Here is a 17,725-nt window from a genome sequence, read left to right as displayed (position 1 = left end):
GGGTTGGGTGGGCTGAGGGTTCGGATGTGTAGGGTGGGGATGCAGCGCCGACTTTTTAAGGCCCACAGCAGCCGGAAGCCACGCCCTGTAGCTATATAGCTTATATGATACGCCGGACGTGGGGAGAGACGCTCTGCGTTCACGGTGCAGGTGGTAATGTAGTTGTTAGCTAGTTACAAGTTACATGTGCGGGAGTGTCCATAAAAGGCCGGGGGCCATGGACATTGTATTAGCGTGGTTTAGGTTCCTGAAATGGTAGCTTGCGCTTGGACTGCAAGGACCGTGTGCAGCATGTTCTTGTGTCGGCAGGATTGGTCGGTAGGATAGATCGGTAGAATTGTGGCGGTACGATTGTTAATGGACCAAATAAACCTTGGGAAAGTACGTACTTTGATAGGCGCGCCGGGAAAGCAATCCATTAATCCGCTTCTCGCTTCGGTCCTTTTGCATGGAGGTTAAATGGCATAAGCGATGGAATTGTCCGTATCTTAAATTGGTGTTCCGTGCCGAATGCGGCATCTTGATGCTCTTCAAGTGCTGTCTTACATATCGTCCCTATCTCTGCCAACTCAGGAGGCCGATCTCAGGATTTCTGTGTGCGTGCCTCGTGTGAGAAAGTCTCTACGACCGCGCGATTCCGCGTGCATTTGGGGGTTGCTGTGTTGCCTTTTCTTTGCTGTGAACGTGCATGAGCGGCGGCTGGCATGGTGTGTACTCGTCCAGAGTTCCGGAAACATAATCAACGTACCGCGAAGATGGTCTGAGCTGCAAAGACGGTGGGTTATGCTGTGTGCTTATGCTGCTACGGTCGTTAGCGATGCGGCGCGTTGTCCAATACTTAGGCCCGTGCATGCAATGGTGGAACTAATAAGGTTATGGACTTGTAGACCCATGAGACGGAGATTTGGTAATACAAAAGTGGTTCGGCAGAATGGTGGTTTGGCAAAAGCATTTTGCATCATGCTCTTCTAAAGGATGTTCATGCAGCGCATGGAGGACAGGGCAATTATGAGTACGTGCGCAATTATGCTAGGTTTTCAGCTACCTTGCGTGCGTGACAGGAAAATGGGATTTAATGAAGATATATAATCTCTGATTGCACGGTGCCCACGTCTATATGTCACGCCTGCATCATCGGAGGGGCTCCCATCCGCCGCTTCTGTTGTATGTGGAGGACACAAGCTATATTCCAGTGGCTGAGGCGTCTTATCTCTGCCTACCAACTTATGAGACTGCGCACCGGTGGCTGCTGCATAAGGTGCTACACAGTTAGCTTGCTTCATTTTCCTACATTGGCTTGTAGGTCGGCCCCATTCAGACACGCACCTATCTGTAATCCAACCTGATCTATACCACAGGGCGACATCGTCAAACACACTCGCGAGCTTTATACTACATTCACTCGACAGCCAGTGACCCGCTCTGCCTATTTTGTTCAGCCGCAACTCGTGACCTGTGGCAACGAACCCTCCCGGCAACCGACCACAACGCCACGCACACAGGGCCTGCAGGATCACTGCCTCAACAACACGGCCTCCATAACCTTCACCCTCCCAATGCGCCGCCACACCACACTGCAAGCAAACAGCCTGGCAGCTGGCCACGCCAAAACCACCAGAAACCAGGCAAACAACCTCTACCATCAACTCCAAACCCACACCCCATCTGCAGCGGTAGGGAACGCACCACACACGTGAGCCCTAGAAAACATATAACGCGTGCCGCACCTGCCTTCTCGCACATCGCGTGGCCCTACTGCATGCACCGCATTGCGAAGCACAGCACAGCACATGTGCTCTCTAACATCAAGGTTTGCCGTCGGCGAGGTTGGCTCAGACGATGCCGGCGGGCAGACGTACTATCCCGGAGCCCTCCGCGTAAGATTTGACATAATAGTAGCTGTTGCAGAAAGGAGGGAGGGAGCAGCGATGGCGGAGCGGCGTGCAAGATGGGCATCCGAAAGTGAAATGCATGGCCAACGGAGACAGGTCACGGCAGCAAGCGGGCTGCGAGGGAGAGGAAGACCTCCAGCTGTTCCCCGCAAGCAGTTGTCAGCATGTCCCCCAATGCAGCTCCCAGCCCCTGCCTTCCCTTCCGTCCCAAGCCATCTAATTACAAGGTCTTAATCCTTCCGTTCCCATAAAGCCATTGGTCACCTGTCTTTTGCTTCCCCACCAATCAAAGCGATGTTTGCCCCCAGCCCTGCCTGTGTCAGCCAAGACGTAGCCCTCCCTACCAGAAATCTGCAAGGATGAAGGTTTGCACCACCTCAGAAGCCAGAACCATGATGGGCCACAGCCCGCTGCCCAGCGCCTGTAGCAGGTACTTGTTACCCTCCAGGATCTGAGGCCGCCAATACGACAATACGTGTACGGGAACAAATGGCGAAAGGACAACGGATAGTGAATGGTTAGATGGGGGCCGCGTTGGGGACTGGCCACGTACATAAAAGGATGGGAAGTACGAATGAGGCGGAAAAGCGTCACCAGCGTTTTCACCCCTGTCAACCCAATTCTCACTCCATCGCCGACCTCCTGCCCTCTCCGCCTCCCTAATCTGGCCCCTGCTTGGCTCCTTTCCTCTCCTCCTCCTCCTTCCCCACTGCCGCCGCTTTCTTGGCCTTCCCTGCGTTCCCCTTTCCCCCTTCCCCCCCGGGACGCGTCATGAATACGCATTGCGAAACACACGCCGTGTCATTGCTGAATGGGACTGTGGTGCCGTACAGATGGCTGCGAGTAGAGGCGTTGCGGAACCCCCCCCTCGCTGCGGCTCTCCGGGCTCAGCAGTACAACCCCAAACCCGTTCCGGCCTCTCTTGACAGGCCTTTCGAACCGTGGGGGGTTTGGGGGTGCCCGTCACACCTGTAAGATCCAGTGCGCGCAGCTGAGGAAGCGAGACAGCCCCAGAGCGAACACGTAGTGCGCAGTGAAGCGCTCCACCACCTTAACACAAAGCAGGACGTCGAAGCAGCAGCAGCAGCAACAGTAACAGCCAAACAGCAGTAAATTTTTGGCTTTTATGTTAAAAGAGCGGCGCGGCGTCTCCAGTATCACATCCAATACAGCCGGGCAATAGCCAATAAACCAGACCGTCAGGCTTCTTCGTATTGGGGGGCAGCAGGCCACAAAGAGCAAAGATGCGGGGAACGGAAAATTCGGAACGCGGCACGACCTATTTCCGTCGTATCATGTGCCATAAAACCACCCCCTCGCCGGTCCCCCCCTCTCCCACCCGTTGTTTGCATGCCTTCGCACTGCGCAAACGCCATACGCTCGCCTTTTAGCAGCTGCTTTTGATGTTTGGCCACAAGGTCTTTTCCCCCTAAACCTCCCGGAAAGGACCCGCCTCGCACTTACCTTGGCTTTCTGCATCATTCGCAGCTGCGGGAATACGGACACCGCCTCCAGGTAGACACAGAAGGCCCAAAACACCTGTGGCAGCGGTTTCAATGGTTGAATTTGCATCCTTAAGATGCACTCAATAGGCAGGGATGTGAGCAACAGGAACACATACACACATGCCATTCCTCCGTTCGCCAGCCCTCCTCACACCCTCCTGTTCCCACATCCCCTCTTCCGCCTCCTCCCCTTGCCCCCCTCAAAAACCCCTTGCCATACAGAGTCCTTAATTGCCAATGAACGACTCCAATGAACGACTCCCCAACCAACGCTTGCTCCGAAGCCCCAACCGCACGCCCATGCGGCCATCTATCCACTTTCCAGCTGGGACTACATTTTCCCTTCACCTCCCTTCACCTCCCTGGCTCACCCGGAACAGGTAGTAGTGAGAGGTGGAGGGCTTCGCGATGAACGCCAGCAGCGCACAGGGACCCAGCTGCAATGGGGGTCGGATTAGGTTCCACAAACGGAATGGTCATTGAGAACGGTTCGAGGAAGAAACAAGCGGACTGAGATGGCACAAAAGAAGACTGAGGAACTCCACATAGGGATGCGGGTTAAAGAAGGCAACGGGTCAGGAGGGTCAAGGGGGGGGGAACTGGTCGGCGAAAACGAAGGGAAAATATATGACCATCACAATGCAAGGGGCGGAGGCAGCGCGAAGAGGGAGAGAGAGAGACACCGAGAGAGATAGATGTCAACCACGACGGGACATTCGACCACCTTTGGAAAAGGGCACTACGAGGTACCCGCTCTCATTCCTCTCCGACTACGAACCTCCAGCCTTCCAACCCTTCAATCCTAAGGGCAACCGGGGCTACGGTCATCACCCCTCACGCACACTCACAGCGTCATCACGATATCACCTCTACCAAAACCCCTCCTTCGCTGCTCCCCACTCCCACTTCACAGCCCTGGCTTCCTCGTGCAGCACTTCACACGACATTAAAACCTGGTCGCCAGCAGAGCGCTATCGCTGCCCTTCCGCCCTCAGCAGCTCTTTTGCATGCCAACATCGATCAGTTGCAGGTCTTGGTATGCTAGCAAATCGTCTGGGCCCGTTTTTTAAATATTCCTTTTGCTTGTGCCGGCAGTTTTCTCGTCCTATACCCCCTCACCTCAATGCCTTCCCTTTTCCAAATGCCACCCGGCCTCCATAACTCACTACGTAATAGAATTTGATGACGTCCTGTTCCTTCTGGTAGCTGGCTTTCATCTCCGTGAACAACATGCAAAACACCACACCCAGGGTGGCCAGCAGAGTCAGCCCGTCCAAGACCGTGTGAATGTCGTATTCCATCATAAAGCTGCAGAGAGTCAAAAGAAGGGGGATGGATTGGGACGGGGTGGAAGTGTGAAAGGGGTAAGTGGGGTGGGTGGCAAAAGAGGGATGGATGATGTGCGAGAAGCCTCTGGCATGCCGCTTAAGATCTTATCGTGTTGGACGTATGCGATCTGGCACCACAACTTCACGTCGACGGGTGTTTAAGACCGGCCATTAAGTCGTGGGAAGAACTGATAAAGCCTCTAAAGTCATGCGGTGTCAGGTTGGGATCAGAACTCAGGACTGTCCAAAGGTGCAGGCGTGCAGCCATATCACCAGGTGCCCCAGGCCATGGCTCTGGCCGGTACATGGCGGATTGGCGGTGGGGGCGGCCGCCTGGAGACCATGGTTTAGGTCGATACTGTCCAAATGCGCGCGACCCCAAAGACGCAGAAGCGCTGTGGCTGCTTAGAGGAGGAAGGGATAGCACCTCTGCCGTGTGGGGACTGGTGCGACTTCCAGACCCAAAGCACTCGCTCTCCCCCCTGGACACTGGGCTTGTTAGGAAATCAGCGTTTGGACATCAGCGGAGCATCGCACCATTCCGCCTAACCACCGTCAACCGCAGTCAACGAACCAGACCAACGGGTCAAACCGCAACACCCCTCCTCCAATACTCCCCCTCACAGATCGCAGGCCCATGCCGTGCAATCCGAAACACCCCAACCAATAAGCGACTTAAGAGCACCGTTCTACCTGCAGAAGAGCCGCACAGCCAAAAACGTGGCGGTTAGCAGCTGCGTCTGTAGCGACAGACCTGCGCCCAGATGAATTTAAACTCAGCCATAGGTCTCTGCCCCGCGGTACTGTTCATGGCAACCAACATGCAGTGCGGAATCTCTCGCTCCTAGGACGAAGTGGAGCAGGCTTACCCGCGACCGACTTCTTCTTTTGGAGCTTGTATCCAAGGACGCCAATCCCGATGAAATGCGCCATTTCAGCAAGCACAAATAACGTATCATGGTCCTTGATAGTCCGCCAAAGGATAAGCAGTAGCAACACCGCTCCAAGGCCACCGAGAGCAACCTTAGTCTTGGCTGGTCTCGTCTTCAGCCATTGCACAGCTGCCACAAGCGGATCCTTTACTTTACCAAGCGTGTCATCGCTGCCCATCTTTCGGCAGGAAAGGGGTGTGGGATAGGAGAAGTGATCACTCTTATCGCGGAGTAGGCGTTGGCGATGCGTGATCCCCTTAAGCGATATGTATAATGCTAATTGTCAAATAACAGTATACCGTGATCGGTTGGCATAGGTTGCGTTTCGGTTTCAAATAATTGTACAGCGTTCTGATACCAAGCAAAAATGTAATTGTCGGACAAAGACCGAGGCAAGCACTCAGAACGCGATAACAACAGATTTCTACATCTCTAGCTGAGAGCAGCCAGTTCTACCGCATAACTTCCATTTCCCATAATACACCGGAAGCCGTTGGCATCCTTACGTAGAAAGGCAACATGAAGTCACTCCTGCGTCTCTGCACAAACATAAGGGCTCAGCAACACAATTGGGCATATCCGTCGTTGTTTCCATCACAGGTAGCTCGTTAGCCAAGTATCCAGCACCGGAAATCATGTTACGCAGCCATCATAAACCCGACGACCCTTTGCGCAGTGGATGCAAGTGCACCAGTGGCATAGAAAGTTCCGCGAGGTATCGGCTTCAGCCAGGGGTTACGCAACCACCAGCAGCGCACCGGCAGCGGATGGCGCTGCTGCGGAGCCTGGAGCACAAGTCCGCTTGACGCAGCTGTCACATGGCGGCGGCTGTGGCTGCAAAATAGCCCCAGCTAAGCTCCAAGAGATTCTCCTCAACGTGCAACTCGACTTTGGTAAGCAGTACGGATCCATCCCCGGGGATAGTTGATGCAGCGATGGGGCTGGTGGCGGAGCTCCCTTCCTTTCTTGACTTCCCTCAACCACCACTAGCATACTGCTCACCAGGACATGGTGCTGGGAATCCTTCAGCTCCTACGCTACCATCTGCATCTCTTCCATCTTCTTACATCCCCCATACTCCCGCGCGCCACCCCACCCACCCTACCCGACCGCACCCACCCACCCACACTCGCCAACGCCCCGCACCTCGCCGCACCCCACCCCCATATCTCTCCAGGCAGTCCGGAGCTGCTGGTGGGCGCCTCCACCAGCGATGACGCCGCCGTGTACCGCCTGAGCCCCACCCAGGCGCTCATCCTCACTACCGACTTCTTCATGCCCATTGTGGACGACCCGGGGGACTTTGGCAGGGTGGCAGCGGCTAATGCCATCAGGCAGGCGGGGAGCGCGGGTGGGGAAAGGGGGGGAAGGGAAGGGAAGGAACGGGGGGGTCCCTGAAGCAATGCCGCGACCTGCATATGTCGGCTAGAGGTGGCCGCGAGGGCTATGGAGGCGTTCACCGCATCAGCCGCATCAGCGCCATGTCAGGACTGGTACCTTCGAAGCTCCTCCACTCTGAGGAGCAGCAGGCAACGGGTGCTATCTGAACTTTGACATCTGCCTCTTTGGCTTTCATGCACTGTTGCCCCACCCTCCGGGTGTTATGTGTGTGTCACCCTCTGTGTTTTCCCGCCCCAATTCCCCCATCCCGGTCCGGTGATCCCGGTAGCTCATGTGTTTGTCATACCTCTGTCCTCTCTCACCCTGCCCCTACCCACCCACCAATGCACCACACTCCGCCCCGCAGTGACGTGTACGCCATGGGCGGGCGGCCGCTGCTGGCCCTGAGTGTGTTGGGTATGCCGGTCAACAAGCTGCCCGCGGGGGTTATTCGGAGGATCATCCAGGGGGGCGCAGACGTGTGCAGGAAGGCAGGTATCCCCCTGGCCGGTAGGTGGCTTGGTGTCGGTGGGGGAATGTGGAGAGGGAGGGCTGTGGCGGGTGTAGCGATGTCTCCTCGGGGTGGACGGCGCCGTGGGGAAGGAGGAGTGAATGGCTCTGGCATGGGGAGGAGAGAGAGAATAGCCGGGGGGGCCAGGGAAAAGGGGGTCGCTATACCTTTGGGAAGGTATAGCGAGGGGGAAACATGTGGACTGCGGGAAAGCCGGTGCGTCCTCAAAGAGCCCACCGGCCTCGCGATGTAGCCCCCTCCATCTCACTCTTTACACCTCCCCCTGGGGGATCAATTGTCTGTGCTTCCTTGTACCCCCTTTTGGTCCCCATGCCTGGGCTCAACTCCTTCGAACCCATCCACCCATCTCGACCCCACAGGTGGACATTCCATAGACTCCCCTGAGCCCATCTTTGGGCTGGTGGTGGCGGGATTGGCGCACCCCGACCACATCCGAGCCAACAGCACCGGCCGACCGGGGGACGTGCTGCTGCTCACGAAGCCTCTGGGGGTGGGCGCCATGACCACGGCCATCAAGAAGGGGCTGCTGGACGAGCACGGTTATCGCCAAGTAGGTGCAGGTGCAGCAGCAGTTGAGGAGCTCAGATGATTTCTTGTTTCAGGACAATGAAGTGCAGTGCTTCTTGCGTAGCTCGAGTTTTATGAATGTAAGATGTAGGTAACAGGAATGTGTGTTGGGGGAGGGGAGGGAAGGCATGTAACGAGGGGGGGGGGTAGACCGGCAGCATTCCACATCCCGCCTCCCATCGTTGAGAAACCCGCGCGGCAGTGTTTCCAAAATTTTGCTCGTCCCAGCCAGGAAAGTCGATAGGGAAGTTGAGACACATCCCCGGCGCCTACGTTCCCCTCCTCTTCCACGTATTCCCCGAGTTGCTACTGCCCGCCTGCCTGCCTGCCCGGACTCCACCCCGGACGCTACCCCTCCTCCCGCCACCATACCTTCCTATGCTGTTAATTGCTGTGCATACATTGTTGTGTGTATTGCGGCGACGTCCCCTTCCCTCGCACTTTGGACGTATCGACAGTTGACCTTTTGCTGCTCCGTGCATTACAACCCCGCTCTCACATACACATATGCACACACACACACACACACACACACGCGCGCGCGCACATTCCCTCTTCTCCAGGTGATTGGGACAATGACTCAGCTCAACACCGTGGGTGCGGAGCTGTCTGATGACCCACGGGTCCATGCCATGACGGACGTCACAGGTACGGACGTGCGGAGAGTACGGGGTGCTCATCCACCTACAGGCACCCGCGTACCCAGCAGTTACACGCGCGCACCCCTCCACACGCATGCGCACGCGCACTCGTCTGCACGGACGTACATACATACATGCACATCATTGCTGTATCCTGGCTGTGAACACAATTCCCCACAAGGACGCCTCCCGGCTCCCGCTGATGATCTCTACTCACCCATCACCGTTTTTCCGCAAGCACAGTAGCACAACACGGCGGCGCCGTTGGAGACTCCACCCCGCCCGTACCCCCCCCCTTTACGCCTCTTGGTCAGTTCTACGGTACACTCTTGCCCTGGCGGCAGCTTCACTCGTTCGTGGTTCGTCTTTCCCCCCCTTTCCCTGGGGGATTACCTCCGTGTATTACTTTGCTGTTTTCCAACACCATATCACACTCGCACATACACACGTTTTCACACATACAGACATACGGGATTTCTTTTCAAATCCTTAGTGAGACCTCGCTGATCGCTCGGCTGTTCGGATTTTGATACTTGGTGCCATTTGCGCGTGCCTTCCCGCATGTATTGGCAAACACAGCATCCCCCCTCCCCCCAGGCCATTTCCACTCCTCTCGCGCCCCTCTTTCCTTCACTCCTTTCAGGCTTTGGTCTGCTGGGTCACCTGCTGGAGGTGTGCCGAGGCAGCGGGCTGCATGGCCGAGTGGCGGCGGGGGCGGTGCCCCTGATGGGCCCCGCCAGGGGTCTGGCGGAACGTGGAGTGCTGCCCGGGGCGGTGGCAAGGAACTGGGACAGCTACGGAGCGTCCGTCAGCTTGGGGCCCGGCGTGGAGGTGGGTGGATTGGATAGCAGGCTGCTGGCTGGCTGGGGAAAAGGAAACCCAGCTAACCCTCATTCAACTTTTCTTGCCCCCGGCTTCGCGGCCCGGTCAACCTGGACCGCTAATGCTTTCTGTTTTTTCGGCTAGCATGTCTGGCACTAACAACGCGTCCACCGATTGCCTTCTCAAAGATGGTTTCCTAATCTCGCCTCTATTCGCAGTGACAGGCTGACTGCGTTTCTCTACCGCCGGTCCCGCGGCTCTCATTTTCAGAGAGAGAGAGAGCCAGAGGTTTTAATTTTTTTGTTTGACCTCCTTTCCTCCTCCGCAACCGGTTCTCCTCTTACCGTAAGCTGGAAACCCCCATCATTGCGTGTGCGTGTGTGTGTGTGTGTGTGTGTGTGTCTGCAATTTATTCTATGTGTGTTCCACCCCACAGCCCTGGCTCCGAGACCTGCTGGTTGACCCCCAGACCAGCGGCGGTCTGTTGTTGGCGGTGGAGTCGGGTGCCGAGGGGGAAGTGCTCGCCAAGGTGCGGGCAGCTGGATTTACCTCGGCTGCAATCATCGGGCACCTAGAAGCCCCTGGGGAGGAGGGGAGGGCCGCAGGGACGGTGTCCGTGTCCGCCTCCTCATCCTGAGACGTCATCCTGTCGCTCCTATACACGTCGCTTTTACACGCGTTATTAATCTAATCACCTAATTTGCGCCTTCCTATCGGCCTACCTTGTCTCAAGTTGGGATAACCTGGGACGCGAAAGGACAACTCCTCAGTGCATTCATAGTAGCTGCATGCATTAGCTAGCGTGCTCAAGTGGTAGCAGCAGCAGCAGCAGCAGCAGCAGGAGTGAGTGGCGACAGCGGTGATGGTCTGGAGGGTAAGAGAGGGGGGACGGAAGAGGGGGGTCATGCAGGACAGTATAGCCGGGGGAGTGTTACCCTGGAGACCTGGTTGTGCTTAAGGGGGGTTGGGGAGAGGGGGATAAAAGAAAGGCTAGTTGGATGACGCGTGTGTGCTCCTTGGCTGCCTGTGAGGCGACGTAACCGCTCCTCACCTTCACTTCTTACGTGGCGCCATAGGATCTAGCGAGAGAATAAGCCAAAGATTGGACGGCGCGCCGGGTACGGTGTGGGGCATGATGACACAAACTGAAAGAAGATGCAGTGCAAAGCGTTCCTCTCCATGTATCGAAGCGTCAATGCTCGCGAAAGTGACTGGCAATTTGTGGCAGGGGGCGGCAATGAATAATAAGGGAAATAAGGGGATTCATTTCAATCTTACATAGTGATTTGCACGGTATATGGAAAGTTGCGTCTGCGCGCTGTTGGCCCACCTCGTCCTCTACGGCCCACCTTTGTCATGGCCACCCCCCTCCTCAACATCATCATGTACCCCTTGGTCGACTAATATGAAGGTGATAAGGCTTGGCTTGCCACCAAATACTTGGCTGGCATCTTTTACAAGGGAACAAGATCTATGTATTTAAAACCAACTGCCAGGCTATTGCACATCCTGCATGACGCTTGCCCGAGCGGCAGTATGGGGATCAAAGCAATCAAGGCATACGTCCGTCCTGTCGCCAGTAAAAGAGAGTGAGAAAATCAAAATCGCTGTGATGCTAAGAGCTAAGAGGGCGCCTAAAAGAAAGAAAGGATATAGAAAATAAGGCACATAACCACCGCCAATGCTTGGCTGCCTGTCCAAGGCAAGAAAGGAAACGGCAAAGTTGTTTGACCACCCAGAAGGTTGAATACATTTATGCACCGACGTGCAATAGTGCTGCCTCCATCACGGATCCAAAACCCTGTGGTGCCCTAAGCTGCTCTGCACTTTTAATGTGCTACGGGAACCGCCATACGTTTCCGCGCTCGCATATCATGCCTGTTTGCTCCATTCCGCCCTCATAATACGCGCAAGAGACTGCAGGAAACGTGTGCGTCACGCAAATACAGCCTAACCTCACAAACCGACAGTAACCCCCTTCTGATAGCTGTGGATAGTTAGTCCGCGTCAAGTAAGTTTTCCCAGCGGAACAGACGTCCTTCAGTACGCAAACATATTCACCTGTCCTCCCCGTGTACCCATGTGCATCATATCTGTCGCGAGCCGTCGTCACCGAGGTGTGCGAGGCAAAAAAACTCTGGTCGACGCCACAGCTCTGGTCAAAACCTCCCCTGCCGCTCCTCTTTCTCCCCCTCCTCGCATAGCTTGAAAAGCCCTCTGCCAAAACCCACTCCAGTAAGTAAGATCGCATGAGCCGATATCGCAAACATGTAGCTACCTTGAGCCTCTCCTTTGTTTTGTTGTTTGCCTGGAAAGGCCAACGAGCTTCCGGCGAGACTGCATGAATCGTCCTTGTTTTTAAGGCGCTACGCTGGCGATTCACTTCTTGTCCTATGCCATACATTTTCCTGACACAGGGAAAAGATTCTCCTCCTCTTAACTCCTCTAAGATGCTATCACGTGTCCTGCTCTTGCTCTCGTTCATGGCTGTGACCGGAAGGCACGACTGAAGCGCCCCACCAAACGAAACCCCGACAGCTGGTGAGAAGATTCGCTACAACCTCAGGAAGCACCATGGCTCCCCCCCCTCACACACACACACACACTCTCTCTCTCTCTCTCTTGGACGGGAAGCACGTCTTCCTCGCCGGGCGCGTTTCTGATCAAGTTTGTTCCCGCAAGCCGGTCCCTTCCTTCACCATCTCCCATCAGCCTCACATCACCCCTTATGACACAGCCGCCATGCGGGGGAACCCTGGATTGCCAACTCCCCACCCGTGTCTACACGCTAGCAGCTGTCGTCTTACGTGGCCGACCCCGCGGCCGCTTGGGCGCCACCACTGGCGCTTGCGCCGGTGCTTCAACGCTACCACCAGCAGCCGTTGCTTTCTTGGGTGGTCGCCCTCGCCCGCGCTTTACCGGTGGCACCGACCCCGTCTCCGCCTCCACCTTCGCCGGCCCCTCGCCACTGGTCTCTGGTACGGCACAGGGAGGAGTGCTTACCACAAGGGAAATCGCTGCAGCTGCCGCCGCCGCCATCGTCGCCGTCACCACCTTACGCGGCCGTCCTCGCCGCCGCCGGGTCGGCGCCGCCGTACTGCCGTCCGCCTGCTGCTGCTGTGGCAGCAGCTGCGGCGACAGCGACACCGGGGACGCCGATACCGTCCCCGCTGCCCGCACATGCCTCAGTGCATGCGCGTACAGGGCCTGCGCTGTCAAGGCGGATCCCGGGCTATTTGCTAAAGCAAGAGGAGGCCGCCGAGTGTGATCTGCAGCAGGTTCCAACAACAGATTTGGAACTCGCTGGCCGCCTGAATCCAAATCTGAACCCGAATCCACGTCTACTGCATCCGTGGGTCCCGGCTGCTCAACCTCGACTGAATCGTTTGCACCTCTGTCGTCGTAACCGAGAGCAGCGGCAGGTGGCCAAGACATTGAGGGCGCTCCGCCGCATGATGATGATGATGGTGATGAGGGAAAATGCACACGCGGTTCAAGGCGACAGGATGACGACGTCCCCTCCGAGCGGCCGCTGCCAAGGCTGCCACCCGGGGTGCTGTTGGCACTACAAGGACCTTCTGGGTCGCAGGAGGAGTACACGCTCCTCCCGCTCGCTCCTGCTGCTAATAGCCCGTCTTGAGGGGGCCAGGTGGTGGTTGGCGGGGTCGTGGATGCGGCAGCCGACAGAGAGTAACGGGCAGGGACGCAAGTGTAGGGCGCAGGTAGCGGCCGCGCTTCTTCCACCTCCAGCTGTAATTCGCCAGGGGCAGCGAGGTGCTTTTGCTGCCGCTGCTGTTTGCTGGAGTGTTGAAGCCGGTGATCTAGTGGACTGCTGGCGGAGTGACCTCGGCAAGGCGTGCGCGCCGGTACAACGGCAGCAGCGGTAAGCACCATCGCTGGCGCAGGGCTCCCGTACGGCACAACGTACGACAACGGTGCAGTCACGGCTGTAGGTGCCGGCAGCCGCCAGCCAAGGCTGGCGGCCGACGGGACTTCCGGCGGCCGTTGATCCGAACAAGCCGCCAAGCCGCCGCCTGGGCTCACCGGCATCGGCCGCGACGCGGCAGCATCGTACGACGCCAAGGCAGTCGTACGGAGGTTTGTCAAGCTGGCTGGGACGCCTTGGATCCGTGACACGACCGCCGCTGCCATATCTGCAAAGCTCCAGATATCTGGGGCGCCCCTGTGCACGTCGACGGTCTCCACATCCTCATTGTCACCGACTGCTGATTGCCCATGAAGACCGTGATGACCATGTTCGACATGAGAATATGAAGACTGCTCGCCGTACGTTTCCCCATACTCGTGCGGTTGATACGGCTTATTAGTCAACAGCCCGCGCTGGGAGGTCACGGCGGTTTCATTGGCCTCGTTCGAGACACCGCACGGTGATGCGCAATAGCCCGACGCTGCTGCATCGGCCACAGACTGGGCCTGGCAGTCCGGCTGTAGCTGCTGCAGCAACTGCTCGTCCTGCAGTAGCTGGTCAACGTACGTGGGCCCGAAAGCGTACAGCAGAGCCTCCAACCGGGAGCTGTGGGGACGTCGGATTGCATGGGATCATCAGCGACCATCAGCCCCGGACAGACCCTTGGGTCACTCCTTCCCCAGGCCTCCACACATCTGTCTAGGCGACTTTTTCACTAGCAGCAGTGCCCCCCTAGCTAGGGGCCCCACCCATAACCCGTTTGTGCGGAGGGGGGAGGGCGGCACAGGAATGGCACGGGAATGATCCCCACACTTCGACACCAGAATAACAAATGCCAGGCTTCTTCTCGGGCGGGTCCCTTCCCAGCTTCTTGCAGATATACGCCCTCGACACATAGCGCGTGGAGAAGTAGGTCAGAGACCCATGGGCCACCCACTTTCCGATCGTCCACCGTTGCGATATCCCCTCACCCTCCTATCATGTCCCCCCCCTCACCCAACTCACTCAAATGACCTGTGCTCCGCGTAACGCCCACTGATAGCCGCCTCCGTCTCCTGAAGCCACAACGAACCCATTGGTACTCAGCAGATGCCATCGTGAGTGAGAAGGCGCAACAGAAGCCACTCAGAAGCTCACATGCCAGGACAGGAAACACGCCACATCATCATGCTGGGCATCTGGGTCACACATCACGCTGCTACGATATGCGGTGTGACAGCGGTCCGGGCGCCACGCAACAGGCCGCCCCGTCATGGCAGGCACACCACACGCATGCTCGTGCCCTTCCTGAGGAAAACTGTCCAGTATGTCATGGAATGACACACGCGGCGCATGCCATGCGCAGTGTGCACGGCACGGCACATCAAGACAGAGGCGCATGGTGAGGGAACCCCGTCATGGAGCAACCATGAAATGATGACCATGGCTATACAATGTGTGAACGCAGTTGAGAAATCAGGGCATGCATCAAAGCGTCAGCAAAAAGTGCAATCCTTGGTGTGCGAGCCCTGCCCGCAGAAGCCTTGACCGCCTGCGGACGTGGGCTGTACAAGCCCGCTGTTCATTCTGTCGTTGTCACAGTCGTGGCGTGTTCTCCATCCTACTCGGGCCTAGCTCACACGCCCACCTCGCGCCCACCTGCCAAGTGTTGTAGACCGCGGGGCTGCCGCCATCCACAAACCTAACGGCATACCACTTGCGGTAGTACTCCCGGGAGGGGGCCGCGGGTACCGGCAACACAATGGGCGGCGTCTGCCAGGGGCGAGGGTTTGCGGATGCGAGCGTAGCAGAGGCGGCTGCGGGACCTGCGGTATCGCCGCCAGCGGATGCGCCGAGGCTCGGGCGGGACGACCTGGAGACGCTGAAGTGATGGCCGGGAATGGGAGACATTGGCGCAGGCTGACCAACACGGTGGCCCGGTCCAAGGATCGTTTGGCGCAGCTGCTCGAGAGCGTGCTCCTGCAGAGATTAAGGGATTGAAGGATTGAGTCGAGTCCGCGGCAAGGCCAAGGCAAAGTAACCAGTTTATAAAGGTGGCAGCATGCGGAAATGCGCATGTACTTCTGCAGGGACTGCAGGGATGGGAGTCAAGATTGCGGGGATAGGCGCACATGTGCACGGATGCATATAAACATACAGCATATTGCAGTACCTTACCTCCTCTTGGTAACGTAGTGTTAGCTGTGATATCCATTCCAGCGCTGCGGCCTCGCTCGGGAACCCCTTATGGACAGCATTCGCCTGGCCCGTGACGAAGTGCTTCACATGCTCCCAGAGCCTGTAGACTCCACGTGCAGCAGCAGGCTCAAAAATGGCGTACCATTTCCGTCGGGCATGGACCACTGTCAAACCACGGACTGCTCCTGAAGTCCGTGAAGTCGAGGGGCCGGGCGCCAAAGTCGGCGGCACCGGGCCCCAAAGGCGCCGGAAATTAGCTGCCTGGGATAACGATGCCTTCCCTATGGGGCGGAGCTGCCCAGCGCGATGGCATTGAGTACAAGCTCCAGATGTGGCCGCCGACATTCAGGTCTGGCTAGCAGCGAATGAATCTAATTTCCTACAAAACTTTTAAATAGCACAAACATGCCAGAAGGTTGCCATGTCATCTGTATTCCCATCTGTACCTTAAATGACAGTGTCAGTGTTTAGTAGCCGAGCCATGATGTTATAGTTCGTCGGCTTCAGCTATAGTTCGGAACAGGAACTGCACCTGCGTAAATTTCTGCCAGCCGTGATAAGTGCCATGCAAACGCATAGTGGACGTCATGGACGTTGGCCGTTGTACGGTGTTAGTTGCATGTAGTCATGGCAGGGAGAATTGAAAAAATAACTGATGGCGCAACAGATTGCTACACGTGTGGCAAAATAGATTTCATACGATGACATCTCCGCACTGGCGGACTGCCTTCTGCTGCCTACTCTAGATCCTTCCCCAAACTGTGCCATACGGATCCATGAAAGAAACTTTGTCTATATTACTTGACATGAATGCTTCAAAATGGCTTGTTCAGCACAGATACTGCACTTGAATGCATGCCGTACCTCATCCAGGAACCCCACATGCACACATCAGTAAAAAGGTGTTCAAAAGCCACCAGCCTTGACCTCCTGAGCTAACAAGGGGTTCTTCTGTAGTGGGACAGAACTGCCCATCAAGTGTGTATGATCATCAAGCGCGGACTGGGGTTGGCATTTGGGACGCAGGAGATCAGCCTGGCAGAAAAACATGAAGAACTGCTGAAGTGACCTCAGTTAGACACCAGCAGCATCTGCCCCTTCTTTTACATTTTGCTAAGCATACTGGATGCACTCCCGTACTGTGACGTGCTTGCCTGGGAAGCGGCTGACACCCCTGCCCGTGGCTGACTTGGCGACATGCATCTGCCTCTCCACCATGACATCAGCATCTGTGTGTGTGTGTTACATGGTTGGGGGTGCGTGACCCCATACCTGTAAGACTACCCATACGAGCTGAAGGCCCAAGGGCAATACTACAACGCCTAAAAGCCACGGAGGAAAGGAAAACACCGCACATCAGCCCAGACTAGCGTCCAAAGGGGGTCCAAATGCTTACTGGCCGATGTATGCAGGTTCAGGGTGATGAACATGGAGCAAGTTTGGGAAGCCCAGCTGCTCAATAGTGGAGGCATACTGAAGCAAGTTTGCCCCGCCTGCAATTGCTGCCTTCTGAAAGGGAGCCATCGAACCCTCACCATTATCGTCAGCCACGAAGGGCCTAAAGTAATGTCGGACAAAATCACCTTGAAGCACTCTGAAAGTGTTAATGGTAGGACTTGCATGAGCACATACAGCACAATTGCCCCTAAAGTGAATATGTTCCCCCATTCTCCATGTACCCCTGTGAATTGACCAAGGCAACAAGATTCAAACACCTTACCCTAAAACCCTAAAATTCCTATATGTTCACTTTTTACAGACAAGCCAATTTAGGCCATCAAACAGCATCCCACTGGGACAGCTGTCCAGCCAGATCCTCACTGACTACTTGCACATGATTCTGTACAAGCTAGCACCTGAAAGCATCTGAAAAAAATATCTGATGCACGAGATGCTTACCCCTTAGTTACGGCTGCTGGCGCTCATGACTTGCAGTCAAGTAGAAGCAGTTCCTATGTGCTTGCGCATTATCACCTAGTTAAGGATTTGCCCCGAGTCTACCCTAGTTGAGGATTTGCCC

General features: G+C 56.4%; 3 protein-coding genes across 3 annotated transcripts; 1 reads left to right on the top strand and 2 right to left on the bottom strand.

Moving 5' to 3' along the window:
* Positions 1-377: 377 nt before the first annotated feature.
* Positions 378-5,906, bottom strand: VOLCADRAFT_79704 (uncharacterized protein). Its single transcript, XM_002947352.1, has 8 exons — positions 5,595-5,906; positions 5,419-5,479; positions 4,564-4,705; positions 3,769-3,834; positions 3,357-3,431; positions 2,862-2,942; positions 2,237-2,343; positions 378-1,899 (listed from the first exon to the last, which is right to left on the bottom strand). Exons 1-8 carry the CDS (start codon positions 5,833-5,835, stop codon positions 1,833-1,835), a joined length of 840 nt encoding a protein of 279 aa, XP_002947398.1. The 5' UTR covers positions 5,836-5,906; the 3' UTR covers positions 378-1,832.
* Positions 5,907-6,333: 427 nt separating this feature from the next.
* On the top strand, positions 6,334-11,390 carry VOLCADRAFT_103479 (uncharacterized protein; the record flags this gene model as incomplete). Its single annotated transcript, XM_002947495.1, has 9 exons — positions 6,334-6,550; positions 6,835-7,008; positions 7,089-7,140; positions 7,405-7,547; positions 7,929-8,119; positions 8,700-8,784; positions 9,421-9,608; positions 10,036-10,128; positions 10,676-11,390. The coding sequence occupies 9 exons, from the start codon at positions 6,337-6,339 to the stop codon at positions 10,691-10,693; spliced, it is 1,158 nt and encodes a 385-aa protein (XP_002947541.1). The 3' UTR covers positions 10,694-11,390.
* A 990-nt stretch (positions 11,391-12,380) lies between these two features.
* On the bottom strand, positions 12,381-16,050 carry VOLCADRAFT_87758 (uncharacterized protein; the record flags this gene model as incomplete). The annotated part of the gene is made up of 5 exons (XM_002947351.1): positions 12,381-14,133; positions 14,533-14,582; positions 15,166-15,279; positions 15,432-15,599; positions 15,685-16,050. 5 exons carry the CDS (start codon positions 16,048-16,050, stop codon positions 12,381-12,383), a joined length of 2,451 nt encoding a protein of 816 aa, XP_002947397.1.
* Positions 16,051-17,725: the final 1,675 nt, after the last annotated feature.

Source organism: Volvox carteri (assembly GCF_000143455.1).
Source record: "Volvox carteri f. nagariensis unplaced genomic scaffold VOLCAscaffold_6, whole genome shotgun sequence".
NCBI classification, from domain to species: domain Eukaryota; kingdom Viridiplantae; phylum Chlorophyta; class Chlorophyceae; order Chlamydomonadales; family Volvocaceae; genus Volvox; species Volvox carteri.
This window is presented reverse-complemented; position numbering and strand designations above follow the sequence as displayed.